The 13693-nt window shown below is 43.9% G+C and overlaps 1 protein-coding gene across 1 annotated transcript in view; it reads right to left on the reverse strand.

The window, feature by feature from the left end:
• Nucleotides 1–500: 500 nt before the first annotated feature.
• Nucleotides 501–13693, reverse strand: part of LOC135378289 (putative ATP-dependent RNA helicase TDRD12) — a 206405-nt gene continuing 193212 nt past the window's right edge. The window contains exons 27-32 of the mRNA XM_064611282.1: nt 12640–12828; nt 7852–8144; nt 7628–7741; nt 2898–3060; nt 2740–2824; nt 501–1072 (exon numbers count right to left, since the gene is read on the reverse strand). Coding sequence (XP_064467352.1) covers nt 927–1072; nt 2740–2824; nt 2898–3060; nt 7628–7741; nt 7852–8144; nt 12640–12828 — 990 coding nt within the window. The 3' untranslated portion in view covers nt 501–926. The remainder of the gene's footprint in view (nt 1073–2739; nt 2825–2897; nt 3061–7627; nt 7742–7851; nt 8145–12639; nt 12829–13693) is intronic.

A 13693-nucleotide genomic window follows, 5' to 3' on the forward strand; every position in this document is an offset into this window, starting at 1 on the left:
AGCTGAGGGAAGCAGCTTTTCGGACCCTCGAAACTGAAAGCTCTCTTGCGTGGTACGGTTGCAAGTGTGAGTTGAGGCAGGGGAACAGTTATAGAGAAACTTTACTTTACTAAAAGGAGAACATGCCGCGTGCTTAACACATTGAGGCCGAAACCCTAACCAACTCTCATCGGCCGTCCAGAAACCCGCTGTCTGCTCGTTACCCGATCCTTGCGTGCCGTTTCTGTGCGCGCTATATTTGGCTCAGTCTGTCTGGTTGTACAATCTAACACACGCTGCACTGATACCTTCTGTGCAAATACGTATGTATCACAGGGGTTGTAACCTTGATTTTTACAACTCCTGACAGACTTAAAGGGGCTCGTTATTTTATTCCCCCCATTCCACCAAGCACTGGGGTAGAGTATCGCCTGTTGCGATGAAACTCCCCACTCTCCAAGACCGAAAATAAAGTTGTTGTTGTTCGTTCAACTCGAATAGCAGGGTGCGAGTACAGGATGTGGAAACATGCAGTACCAATATTTATTTCCTCATTTGGAGCAACCTAAATTTTGAAGCAAGAAGGTTTCTGCTACATTTTTTTATAAAGTTGTTTCGTGTCAAACAACATGTAATTCACAATGCACAACTTCCAAACAATAATGGTACAGGAATGCTGTATGAAGTAACACAATAAAGGGGTAGCACAAATGGCGCAGGAACATCAACAGAGAGTTTGCAACCAAGGCAAGCAAAGTTCAAGAATACTATACGAAACGAGAAATCGTTTCACTATACAATAATTATGTCTTACCCTATATTAACTGAACTGAATTGAGTGTGAAATGCCTTTCACCCTGGACTCAGTGAAATTGGTTGCATATAAAAAGAACTGAGTACATAAAGTAAAGAGTTATATCACAAAGGCTCCTCTTTTTACATTTCCTTCATGTAAAAAGGTCATGGGGATCCAGGTCATTGTAAAGGTCCTCCAAGGGAGCATGGATGTGTTCGTGCCGACGTTCTGTCTCCAGTATATCATCTTCATGCGCTACAGGATCGTAATGCAGGACCTTTGTCGACCTCACGTAACCTAGTGAAAGGACGGTCAGTCAGACAAACTGATAAAGCAAAACAGAAAGGTGATGCATAACAGAATTGCTAACAGCAGAAGGCAAGCAGCACAGCCCTTAAGGATATCCAGTAATATTGATGACTAGTTCACAAATACATTTCATGTAAAAGATGGCAACAAACTGCTTTGTGTTCCACAATAGGAACAATCCGGGGTAGTTGGTATAGATTCATGATGGCGAATAGCAGCAAGAAGACAAGGACAAAGGTAGAAATAGACAGGACAACTGCAGACTGAGGTTTAATCAGGTCTTAATCAGGTTCTCTCAGAGTTCTCAGGTTTAATCAGGTCTTCTGAGGTCTTAAAGGAGTACAGAGGGCCATCCAAAAAAATTTCAGATTAAGACATCTGATGAAAGTATGTGTGTCATTATACCGAATAGCGGGAAAGGTTTTGATGTGTGCAATTTGTTTCCCGGAAAAAAACTCACATAAACATAGCTCCGCGCGTTCACCCTCAACTCGCCACTCCAGCTATAACGAGGATGAGGAGGTATGATGCCACGTGACCGATGACGGTATAAGGGACTCGTTCTGGTTCGCCGGTCAGTGGGGGTCAGCGCCTTGTCCCTTTGCCGCCGTAAACCTGTTTTGCCAGTTCTCCCGGAGAATTGGGGATAGAAGGAGCGGCCGAAGCATTACCGAGGGCAAGGAGAAAGGCTTTATCAGGACCCCGAACAGCCGAGTAGCAGACGACAGCGGAGTAGCAGACAACATTTCTCTAGGCCAATCAGCGAGCGTTCACCTTATAGCGTCAGCGCGAGGTTCCAGGCAGATCACAGGCTGGTACTGCTCTTCACCACCGTTGCGCACGGTCGCTTTTTGCGGCGTATTTTAAATTCAATTCCTGCGATAATTATGACTCTGTGGTGTAAATTACTTCGCATGGTGCATCTTACTGGCCTACTTAACAGTTTTATGGGAAGAAAACTGGGTGTTAAAAATGACTTCTGTGCTACTTTAATCAGGTTAACTGAGGTTCTTTGATTAAACCTCAGTTGAGAGTCTGCAGTTATCCTGTCTACTTCTACCTTTGTCCTTGTCTTCTTGCTGCTATTCGCCATCATGCGTTGTGTTTTCCTTTTCAGTAGATGACAACTAGTAGTAGTGAAATTGAAGTACTAGTACATGGAAATAATGATGGCATGCAATACCACTGATGTACATAAGCAGATTTCTGTTTGCATATATGAACATCTCAGCCTTTTATTTCCAATTCCATTACTACAGTACTAGTTTCTGTTCCAATTATTTTTTACTATTAACAAGATATAGCATGCTGACACGAAATTATCAATGCTTAGGTCAATAGGGACAATATTAATGATGTGCAACACCCCTGTTCACATAAATGGTCTCTATTCTGACACCAACCTTAGAGAATCTCTCGTCAATCAAACTGATTTTACTGTACTTGTCTTCCTAACTATCCTAGATACCCTACATTACATGTGATTTTTGCACATTTGTTTGTAAATTTTTGTATCTCTCGCTCCTGCAGACATAGAAAAGTGACCCTGTGTTCCAAATCATGTAACGACCAAGCTGTGTCACTTGCATTCCACTTCTCTACTCTGCCATATTGACGTCCACCATTGACCACTTGGAGTACGTGTAAAAGCCAACCTGGAGGGTAAGGGTTACGGTTCTTATCCCTGGCTTCCTCATCACTGTCCACAAGGTGATTGAGGTCATATCGGACATGACGGACCTGGAAGGGAGGTACTCCTTCATTCGTAATTATCCTCGTTGCACAGTCAACCTCAAAGATGACGTTACTTTACCCTGTAGCCACGATTCGTAAGGTCTTGCCACTCTATGTCGGGATTGGACTTCCTAAGTGTCACCCTGACAGAGTCTGGTCTCGCTTCTGCACTGCAGGCATTTGCTACCACGTTGGCATGAAGGCCTTCATCCACTTCGTATATGCACCCATTTACTTCAGTCCTGTTGTAGGAAGCATATATTCAGTCTCACTTACGTACTGCACAAGTGGCACTCTCTTGCAATAAAACTGCTATGTACAGGGACCACAGTGCCCCATCCCACATGTGAGCATACTATCATGCAGAACTGTGTGAATATTCGAAACTTTGAATCGAACAAGGCAATGCTATCCGAACAATATTCGCAGGGGATTTTAAGTATTTGCAGTTTTCAAATATCTTTGAAATATTACTTGAACGACTTACAAATATGGCAGGCATTGAAAAAGAAAAACCCTTGTGTGCAGTTCTCTGAAGACATGATGTAATGGACTTAATTTCTAGCTTTGCTACAGGACCTCCCCTGCCTACTGTATCCCTACTTTTCACAATAAAACAGAAACAACAACCACAAACTTTTTTTACGCAGTATTTATCACAAACAAACTGTTCTAAGTTCCAGATACCTGCTGCCACAAACATATGTATCAAGAACAGCAAGTCATATAAAAAAAAGAGATCTGAGTATAGCTAGGGAGTGACTTTTTCGGGTTAAACCCGATTCCGTCCGGTTATTCCCCCCGAACTGACCTCCGACCAATTCGGGTTCAACCCGATTTCTCCCCGAATTCCAGTCACTATGAAATCCTCAAGTGACGTTTCCACTGAAGACGAACAAAGGTCGCCACGTGTAACACATGTAAGAATGGGTCACTTGCTTTCCAAGCAATATACCCAGGTGTGTCAACACTGTCTATGCCTTCGGGGATTACTGCTGGAAGGTCACAATCTCGCAAAAACAACAACAAAATAACAAACAAGAGAGATTAGGAAAGGACTTTTAACAGACAAGAGGAGAAGCAAAAACACCCGATATCACCTGAAGGCACAATTAACGCCCGATTTCTCCCCTAAATTTAAAAATAGCGCCCGATTTTTACCCCCCGAATCTGAGAAAGGCATTTAACCCAAAAAAGTCACTCCCTAAGTATAGCAGATACAAAGACAGATGTATTCAAACACTCTTTTCTCCCATGGACAATATCACAAGGGAATAGTTTGTCCAGCGTTGTAGCTGAAGAATCAAACATTCAGGTGTTGCACGCAAGGCTGTTTCTCACTCTATGCTAATGTACGTTCATGTAATTATGTTGCGTGTTTGTTATTGTACTTTTGTGTGGTTTTCTATAATCATGTAACACCTGTTGGCTACGTGGGCAACAAACTAAATAAATCAGCACCGAAGTGTCACAACTACAGATGTGAGCCCTTGGGGTAAAAAACGAAAGTTAATAAACTGGGGGAAAAAAACTTTCCACTTTTCCCCCTCGACATCCAAGAAATAGCCCAAACTTTCCAATTCTGAGAATAAAAAATACGAGGCTTTGGCAAGATATAACACATAAACGAGGCCTCCGGTAACCTCTAATCGACCCATCTGCTGTTCTGGGTGCCCGCCACTAGCGGAAGCGCTGCTTCATTCAGCGTCATTAGTAAGCACATGAGAGCATAATGCAGCGGGTATGTTCAGTATGGCTTTATTGAAAGCTGAGGAAATCATCAGTGCATAACTTGCACACTGATGTGTGCAGTTGAGAACCTATGCTGTGGCGAATGCCACTGGGTGGTAAGACATATTTTGCAATTGCTTCATTGGCAGCTAAGGTGAAGTGCATGGCACAGCATTGCCATATTATAAAACAATATGTCTTGGCCAAACAATGCACAGAGCTCACGTCAACAAATCCAACATCAATGGATCGCATCCTTCTGTGAATTTCCACTGCAGTGACCACTTCTCCTGTGAAAGATTCAATGACAGCATGCTGTGCAAACTACAATGAAAGGGTCCTATACGAAGACAACTAGATCACCATCGACTGGAATGACTTCCCACCAAATGAAGTACTAGAGAAGAACGTACACAACATTCCGAAAATGGCTAAAAATGTGTGTTCTTTCATCTCTTTGTTTGTTCCCGGTACGGGAGTTTTTATCGCTTTTAAAGCACAACATTTCACCACTACTTGTTATAAGTCAGAGCTCCCATGCATTGACTACTTATGAAGTTGGAGTAGAGCTATGCGAATATCCGAAATCTCGAATATGAATCGAGCATCTGGTGCTATTCGAATGCTATTCACAACCTATTTTCAGAATTCGAAATTTTCAAATATTTTTCGAACAGCACTGAGTTGAAGAATGTAGATGGCTGGGTCAAGGTCCATTTGGCAGAAGTAACAACAAAATTATAAAACACTGAAGCTTTCCTTTAATGGTTACAAGCTTTCATGCAATGGACTGCATTTCGTCAGGAACCTGACGAGGCATTCTGCAAGTGGGCTTCGCATCATTGCACCCAAGAGTTAGATGAAGCCCACTTTATGTTACCACCAGTTCCCCCCCTCCCCTCTTTTTTTTTTTCCGTTCTGCAAGTCGGCTTCACATCATTACACATGAGTGTTAGGTGAAGCCCGCTTTACACTGCTTACAGTATTCTGTCACCATAAAGTCTACAAAGTCTGTGACCTCATGATGAACACTGTACTCTGGGCACTGCATGTTCCAGTAAATGTACTCCCAACTTTCAGAGTTAGGTTCAGTAACAGATGGAAATATGTGCAGTCTCTAAAAAAAAGTACAGGAAATTCACGATGTAAACATAGAAATAAGGAGATGTACACAACGCAGCCTGCATGGATCATGTTGACTAACTCTCAATGCAGTTCACTCCACTAATGCAGTCTACCATACACAACTCAGAGAAACCCTTCTCTCACGACATGCAATGCTTAGAGCCTGAAATTTTAGGGTTTAACCCGATTCTTCCCCGAATTGAAGGTTGCCTCTTTAGGGTGAAACCCACGATTTTTACCCGGCAAGTTGCCCTCTCTGAGACGTCTGTAGGAATGCACACTAACTTGTTTGGCAGCAAATGCAGTTACATCACTATTTCACCAAGCCAGTACATCAAAATGGGAAAACAAAAACAAAAAACACACTGTCAAGGAGCCCACAATGAGGAAATCAGAAACCTAATACTAAAACAGTTAGTAGTAACTAAGGCTTATTCAAATGAGAACTTTCCTGCACGAGGCCGCGCTTCTTCAGGTTACACAAAAGATCACCTGAAGGCAACCTGAAGAAGTGCAGCCTCTTGCATGAAAGATCTCGTTTGAATAAACCTTGGTTGCTCCTCACCATTTTAATATTATGTTTCTCAAACCAGTACAGTTAGTTTGAGTAACTGAGCCAGATTTCTCCCCAAATTTAGCATGGTGGAAGTTTTTCCCCTCCCCAATTCCAGTGATGGAACTGCCTCAGAGCCCACGGGCGCTGGCGCTGGCGCACAAAAAAGCTGCATTTGGCGCAGAATTTCACAGAATGGCGCACCTCCGCCGTATGTATCCCACTGCGTCCCACCTCAATACGTCGTGTTTGCAATGCATACTCTCCACTTTATGGCGAATATCGGGGTTCAGGACATCTGGGAACAATTATCGGCACGTACGGTTTAAGTCCTGAAAGCTCAATTTCTCGCGCTCTCCTTACGCGCCTACACTCTGCGAGCACGCGCGATGTTACGTAGTAGCGGAAAGCGTGGAGCGATCCATAGTACAGGCGCTGGCAACTCCGGAATCAGCGTCGTCAGTTATTCCCATCCACAATTAGTTAAAACGCGGTTGTTTAAAAACAACTCCCATGCAAACGAGCCAATATTCCATCGCAGGCACGTGGCGTGCCCACATGTTCGGTAAATTTGTACAGCCACCTTTCGTCCAGGACGCAAACACTTGATGCACTAACAGTGCGCTTTATTGTTCACAACTTCTTTTTTAAGTACAACAACGTAATATTCGGTTCAGCAGTGACATCCCGGCAGTTTAAGAATCTTCGTCGACTTGGCGGGCTCGGCCGAAACGACACGGCTTGACTCGGCTTTGCTGTCCAGAGGCATCACGAGAATAGACACGGCGCGGGAGCATCGCTCGCGGTTTTTGTTTCGTTTTCATGCGTCCGAACCGGGGCATCTTTGTTCGGCGCAGCTGTGGCGCAGAATTAGGGAAAATTGCTTTTTCGGCGCAGGGTGGCGCAGGCAATCCCAAATGGCGCACTTTGGCGCAAATGGCGCAGCAGTTCCATCACTGCAATTCGCATGAATTTAGAGCACATTTTCCTGATTTTTACCCCCAAATTTAGAAAAAATATTTCCCAAAAACTTCAGGCTCTAGTTATGTTGCATGAAAAAGCTCACAAGTCTGGAGCACAACATCATTGAATGAGCACAACATCACAAAAAATTTCTCCATGAGGTATTCGAATTCCATTCACCTTCCGAAGAAATTATTCCGATTCAATTCACAATGGAAATTTTGTTATTCGCACAGCTCTAAGGTGGAGGCACTATTTTTCATGCAATGCACATGCATAGATTTCAAATACCACTGTTTGCAGTCACTGATCCAGACCCACCCACCCCTAAAATTTTTTGAGATTATGCAATATTTCCTCAAAAGCATGTAAGACACCCCCTTGCAACCCCCCCCCCCCCTCAAACATGGATGCACTGAAGTGAGCCAATTACTAACCTGAACCTCACACGATGACTCTTGACCACAAAGTCAAAAGTTTTTACCCTTGTTATGAGAATATCCATGTAGACATGTTCCTTGTCTTGCCACCACTTTATGTTGGGCTGGGTGCTGCAAACAATGAATGACACACAATTCTTCAAAGAAAACATGCGCAAACTTCTCTCATATGCACTGGACACATTGATACGAAATATCTTCCGTGCAACCACTAAACCAACCTATTCAGAGACATGCAGCATGACTCTAAGGAAGGCGGCCGCATGGCAAATGCCTCAAGGGTTTCCCAATCCTTCCCCTTGAAGTTATTCTGTGGCTGTGGTGGTGGCCTAGCAGCAGCAGAATCTAGACTGTTTGGGATTGCTGCATGCTGCTTTAGGATGGCGTCTCGCATTTCCCCATACACACTGTCCATATGTCTGGTCAAGGCCTCTGCACAGTCCTCGTCCACCAGATTGAAGTCGTCACTGTCTGAGGAGCTGCAAGATCTCCGGCTTGCTGAGGCTGCCGTCATCTACCATCAACATGAAGACAGCTTTGATGATTCATATACAAACTGTTCAACATATAATAATCTTCCTTCGTTGATGATAACTTTGGCACAAAAGCAACTACGACAAGTGAATGAATGGGTGAACCAGGTTAACATTATGATGGTCTCGTTAATTCGAACTCGAAGGGGAAAGAAGATCTGCTCGAATAAAAGGGAGTTTCGAACTAAAGGAAGCCGGTCTGAATGAGGGTTCAATGCGTCGACAAGCTGCGTCGGAGACGTGTCATGGCTAGCTAGGCCTTGCTGCACGCTCACGCGTTCGTACGATGGCGGAAAAAAAAAGAGGTCCATCCTGTCCAGAATAGTATTTATTTACAGGCAATCATCAAAACAGCTTATGGCAGCAAATAATGTTAAACACACTTGCGTTCATTCCTCCAGCCGCGACTCTATAAACATCATTTTCGATGTTGAGCCCAACTCAATCACGAGTCAGGCGCGGCCAGTAAACTTCGTTTGAATAAACTGTTGCGCATGTTCAAATTGTCGGCCCAGGACACATACTAACCTTCATCCCCTACCCGCTGTCCTCTCTCCACGTCTGTAAGCCGCTCATAGTTACAGTTGCTTCGTGGCGTCAACGCGAAATTTAAAAAAAAGAAAAGTTCAAGTTACCTGGCGCCCCCAGGTGTGAATAGATTTATTGGCATCTTTTATGTGCATCGCATAGTAGGTGCTGTGATGACATTCAATGTCTCCATATTCTTTACCAACACTGTAAGAGCGAGAGTAAAGGAAATCACTGGTCAATGTTGCACACTCGGTATGCTACATTCCCCCTTTAGGTGTACAAACCACTTCGCAAGTTTGCATGAGGCTGTTGGTGACGAGGAGGATGCGAGACCACTGGACGCTTTGCCGCCGTCTGAAACGTGACTGTGATGATGCTGACTGATTGGATTACATTTTAGGTTGGCTTAAAATCCAACGTGTCACTGCTCCTATTGCGCAACATGTTTCGCTATATACTAGGGGTGTGCGAATATTCCAATTCTCGAATCGAATCGAATATCAAACGCTCGAACTATTCGATTCGCGAATCGAATATTCAATATTCGATTTTTCGAATATTCGACTATTCCACGAATATGAACGACACAACCCGAAAGTGGGCTTCACCTGATGCTTCTGTGCATGAGGTGAAGCCTCCTTTACAAAATTGCCCTTGCTGCAGGACCAACACAGGCTGGACGGCGTTTAGTTTAAGATAACGTTATCCAAAGTTAGTTTTGAATACATCGTCTGTGGAATGGGCGGCGCCCCTCCCACATGCAGTTTAGGAGTGCCGAGGAGGGACTTTGATTTGATGTCTGTGAGGTTGCCTTTAAAAAGTTAGTACTCTCGAATAATGACTACAGCCCATGAACAAGAAGGGTGTCTTAAAGATGTCCTTTACATCTAAAATTTCAGTAGTGCAACTTCCTGGACGAGTGCAAAGAAACTAAAGGGTGTTCACGGCAAAGCTGAGGCAGGATGCCAATTCGTTTGTTTCACAAATGGTCTGTGGTTGTCTGAAACAATTACAGCCTCATCCATATAACATGCTACTGCCTGACATAAAATTTTGAAATGAAGGTAACCACTCCAGTACTCCAGTAAGTGTAGGCTCATCTGAAAAGCAGGAAGCACTCTCATGTAAAATCAAAGAGTAGGGGCTTTAAACAGAAGAATTGCATATCTCTCTAGATAGTGACAGTTAATGCCAGAAAAATTACACCAAAGCCATGGGCTACAAAATGAAAACTCTTAGTGCGAAAGTCGCATATTGTAAATTTTGCACAAATATTCGATATTCGATTCGGTATTCGGAATTTTTTTCCCCCATTCGATTCGATATTCGATTCGACTTAAAATATTCGGATTCGCACACCCCTACTATATACACATTTTTGCTGCTGCGCTATGTTTCAGAAATATTAGAAAAATATTCAAAAGCTGCGAATACTGTTTGAACAGCATTAACTAATCAAGTTCAAAGTTTCGAATATATGCACTGTTCCAATTTTTTCCAAATCTTTCCTTTACAACTCGTTGGTGAAATAAACATGGCTCTTCAATAGCATTTCAGGCATGCTCACGAAACTTATTGTGCGCCAACAAAGCTGCTACAAGCGCAGAAAATAATCTGTCGTATGTGCCAGCATGTGGGGTGCAGCTGAGGAGCTTCCGGGACAGTGCCTAGTTAAGTGCGCTGGCTGGACATGGATAGCATGATACCACTCCGTCTGCCTGGCTCACTCACATGTTTTCGATTCCAAGATGAACCACTTTTTTTTCCCTGTTTTAACATTAAAAAAAAAAGTCTTACAATGATGCAAATACAGTAGATTCTGGGGAGAAGTAGAGTTTTGCCACTGACTAAAATTTTGTTACTGTGCCGTGTTTGTTTGTTGCGTTTAAAACTGTTAGATAATTCATATCGCCTCCGTGGTTCCTAGAAGTCCAAAAAATTGGTAGGTGGGTGTGTAAAACTGTGCAGAGATCATTACACAATAACGAATCCAATTACGAATCCTTAATCCTACATTAATCCTTAATGTAAGCAATATCACAAAGCAAATTAGTCAAAGTCCTTTACAACGAATTCCACGGGGCCGCTGGAAATATTCGTTGTAAAGGTGACTTCGTTAAAAAGGAATGTGCATCAATAATATAGTCTAGGCTGTCCGCACTAGTCACGATGCTATTATATATGTGTGTACACGGACGTGGACGGAAGTGGCGTGAACGAACACAGGGTCGTAGCCAAAATGAAGCTTTAGGTGTACTACTTCCATTCACAACTTCCTTCACAACACGTCAATATATCAACAAAATTTCAGAACACGAGCTTTACGTTCTACCTGCAGCACGGCGTATCACGAACCATGAAGACGGACATGTCGTAAAGGTTTGTTTACGTTACTCTTCGGGGAACCGATGAGCAGTGTCGCCATCGTCGCGGGCGATGAGGTTCTGGTTTCGGAATGCCAAGCACCGTAGAGCGATCCCTACGACTGTGAAAACTGCAAATTCTTTTCCACCTGCACCTCCGCTGTTGCCGTATTCCCTTTCGAGCTTGGCCCGGTCTTTTAGTAACGTTGACAGTGTGGATGCGCTGATTCTGAACTCCCTGGCGACGTCGCATTTCTTTCTTCCGGTGTCAACCGCGTTCAAAACGGCCATTTTCTCCTCCAGGGAGAACTGCTTTCATGTCGTGGACGCTTTCTTTGTAGCCATCGCGGACGACTGCCGATCTCTGGTAGACTAGCCTTATGAACACCGGTCAGCTTCTCCCCCTTTTTAACATGCCCGAAAAGGTGATTAACCTTCATCTCCAGCACGTGTTATGCCCCATTCAGCCCAGTCAGTACCCCAGCAGTCAAAATTCCAAAACCCTCTGTGGACTTCTTTTTGCTATTCATATGCGGTCATCTCCAATAGTGACTCAGAAGGGCACATGACCTCCGCCCCTGTCTTCCGCTAATCCATTCACAAAACCGCGCGTATGCCGAAAACGAGGACCGTGGTGTGACTCATGCGCAGGCGGCCGAAGGACGCTGTGCGTCTCATTGCCACGTGTGCTTCTGGAACTTCGTTGTATGCGTCGTGCGCTTCGCTCATCGGACTGAAAAATAACTTAGTTATTTCGGTAGTTTCGTTGTAAAGGAATTCGTTCTAAAGGTCAGAAATATACATTGCGCCCTATGGGGCGCTGACAGGACCGTGAAAAACTTTCGTTGTAACGGTCTTTTCGTTATAAAGGTGTTCGTTGTAAATGACTTTGACTGTATACACCCTTATAGTGCACAAAGGGTCCACCACCCTAAAAAGAGGATCGGTTGGATTGGTAAGAAATGTACCTAGCTAAAAAACGATGAAATGAGGTGCATGCTGATATAATGGACATGTAATTGTGTAGCATAAAGGCGTGCAACTTCAGAATCCCTAAGTTGGGAATGTGTGTTTCACCTGGATGACAACACATCCATGCAGTCAATTTTGCAGAAATACTTGAGGGTTTCCTACCTCAGGCTTAACCACATGTGACTGTTTTGTCACAGTGCAGTATCTTTATTGTTTGTACAACATATGCCGCACTCCCCCCCTTATGTACCTTTCATGTTGTACACACGATGTCGCCGGCCGCAAAATGAAAATGCATCGGTGAATTTTAAAAAAAGGCAAGAATGCAAAGATGTGGAGTGTGCATTCACTTCCTTTGAGCTAATTGGTACCGTAATCCCCTGCATTTATTGGCTTGTGATGCACAGGCACGTTGTGACATGCACTAGAGCAGAACGTACCAGACGCACAGACACCACAAAGGCACACTCCGTTCTTATGTAGTCTCTGAATGTCTGAACGATTTACGCATCCCAATACTTTCACGTGGGAAGCTAGAGAACGAAGGTAAGGACGAGCCTAGGCGTTCACTCAATGAGATCAAGGTGTCAAAATTGATATAACTTCTCACCCACGGAGATGGTACCATGGTAGCAGTGTTTGAGAGGTTCATATCTGGCACCGAAATCTCTGTTGCCAGAGCTAGGCCTTTCCTGATCAACTCCATTCCCAAGTCGATGTCGTGTCCCTCCGCGGTATCATACAGGATTATTTCATAGCACCTCACACCTGGACGGCTACTCCTGGCGTGGTTTACGACCTGAAAGCGAAGTGTAACGGGAAGATTAACTCAGTACATGTACCGTCGTGGCCCAAAGTCTTCGACTACTGGCATGAAATGCTTTTTCCATAATTTAGAGAGCAACAAGAGGTAGCTTCTGTGGTGCTACGGCTATGTGTTAAGCATACAGGGTGTTCGCTCTAACGCGTCCAGAAATTATATTTAAAGCGAGCGATAAAAGAGAAACGAGCGCTACTTTTCAGCTACTTGACTAAGAAACAGGTGCAACTAGCGAAGCAGTACCTGTTTCTTAGTCAAGTAGCAGAAAAGTACCACTTGCTTTTCTTTTATTGCTCGCTTTAAAAATAATTTCTGGACATGTTAGAGAAAACGCCCTGTATATAGGGCCTGACGTTTTAGAGTTATACCCGATTACACCCGATATTTACCCCCCCTCCCAGTGCTAACCAGTGCTCTCGTATCACTGGTGCCAACGTCATAAGGATAACAAAAACGTTTTAAACTGCACAGGGATTGCGGCAGCGGTGACCGGAAAATTGGCAAAAAGTAGCAGAATGACTTCACCTTCAAAGCCCATCATACTGACTTTAACCTTAAAAACCATCACATCACATCACATCGTAGCCCTTCATTCAACTCCAACATCACCTCACCTCATTCTCCATGATGTGATGGTGAGTGAGGTCGGTGAAGGCCATCATAAATGAATTTGCCATGCATGCAATTTGCCAACCTGTTTCTACCCCGCGATTTGCACCATCTTACCATCTGCACCATCATTTGCACCATCGCACTTGACAAATAGAGTAACAGAAAAAAACAAAACAAAAAAACTTGGCAATGTGCCAGTTCAGCCACCAATATAGGCACTGCACATTCAGCA

The sequence above is a fragment of the Ornithodoros turicata genome, chromosome 1, assembly GCF_037126465.1.
Source record: "Ornithodoros turicata isolate Travis chromosome 1, ASM3712646v1, whole genome shotgun sequence".
NCBI classification, from domain to species: domain Eukaryota; kingdom Metazoa; phylum Arthropoda; class Arachnida; order Ixodida; family Argasidae; genus Ornithodoros; species Ornithodoros turicata.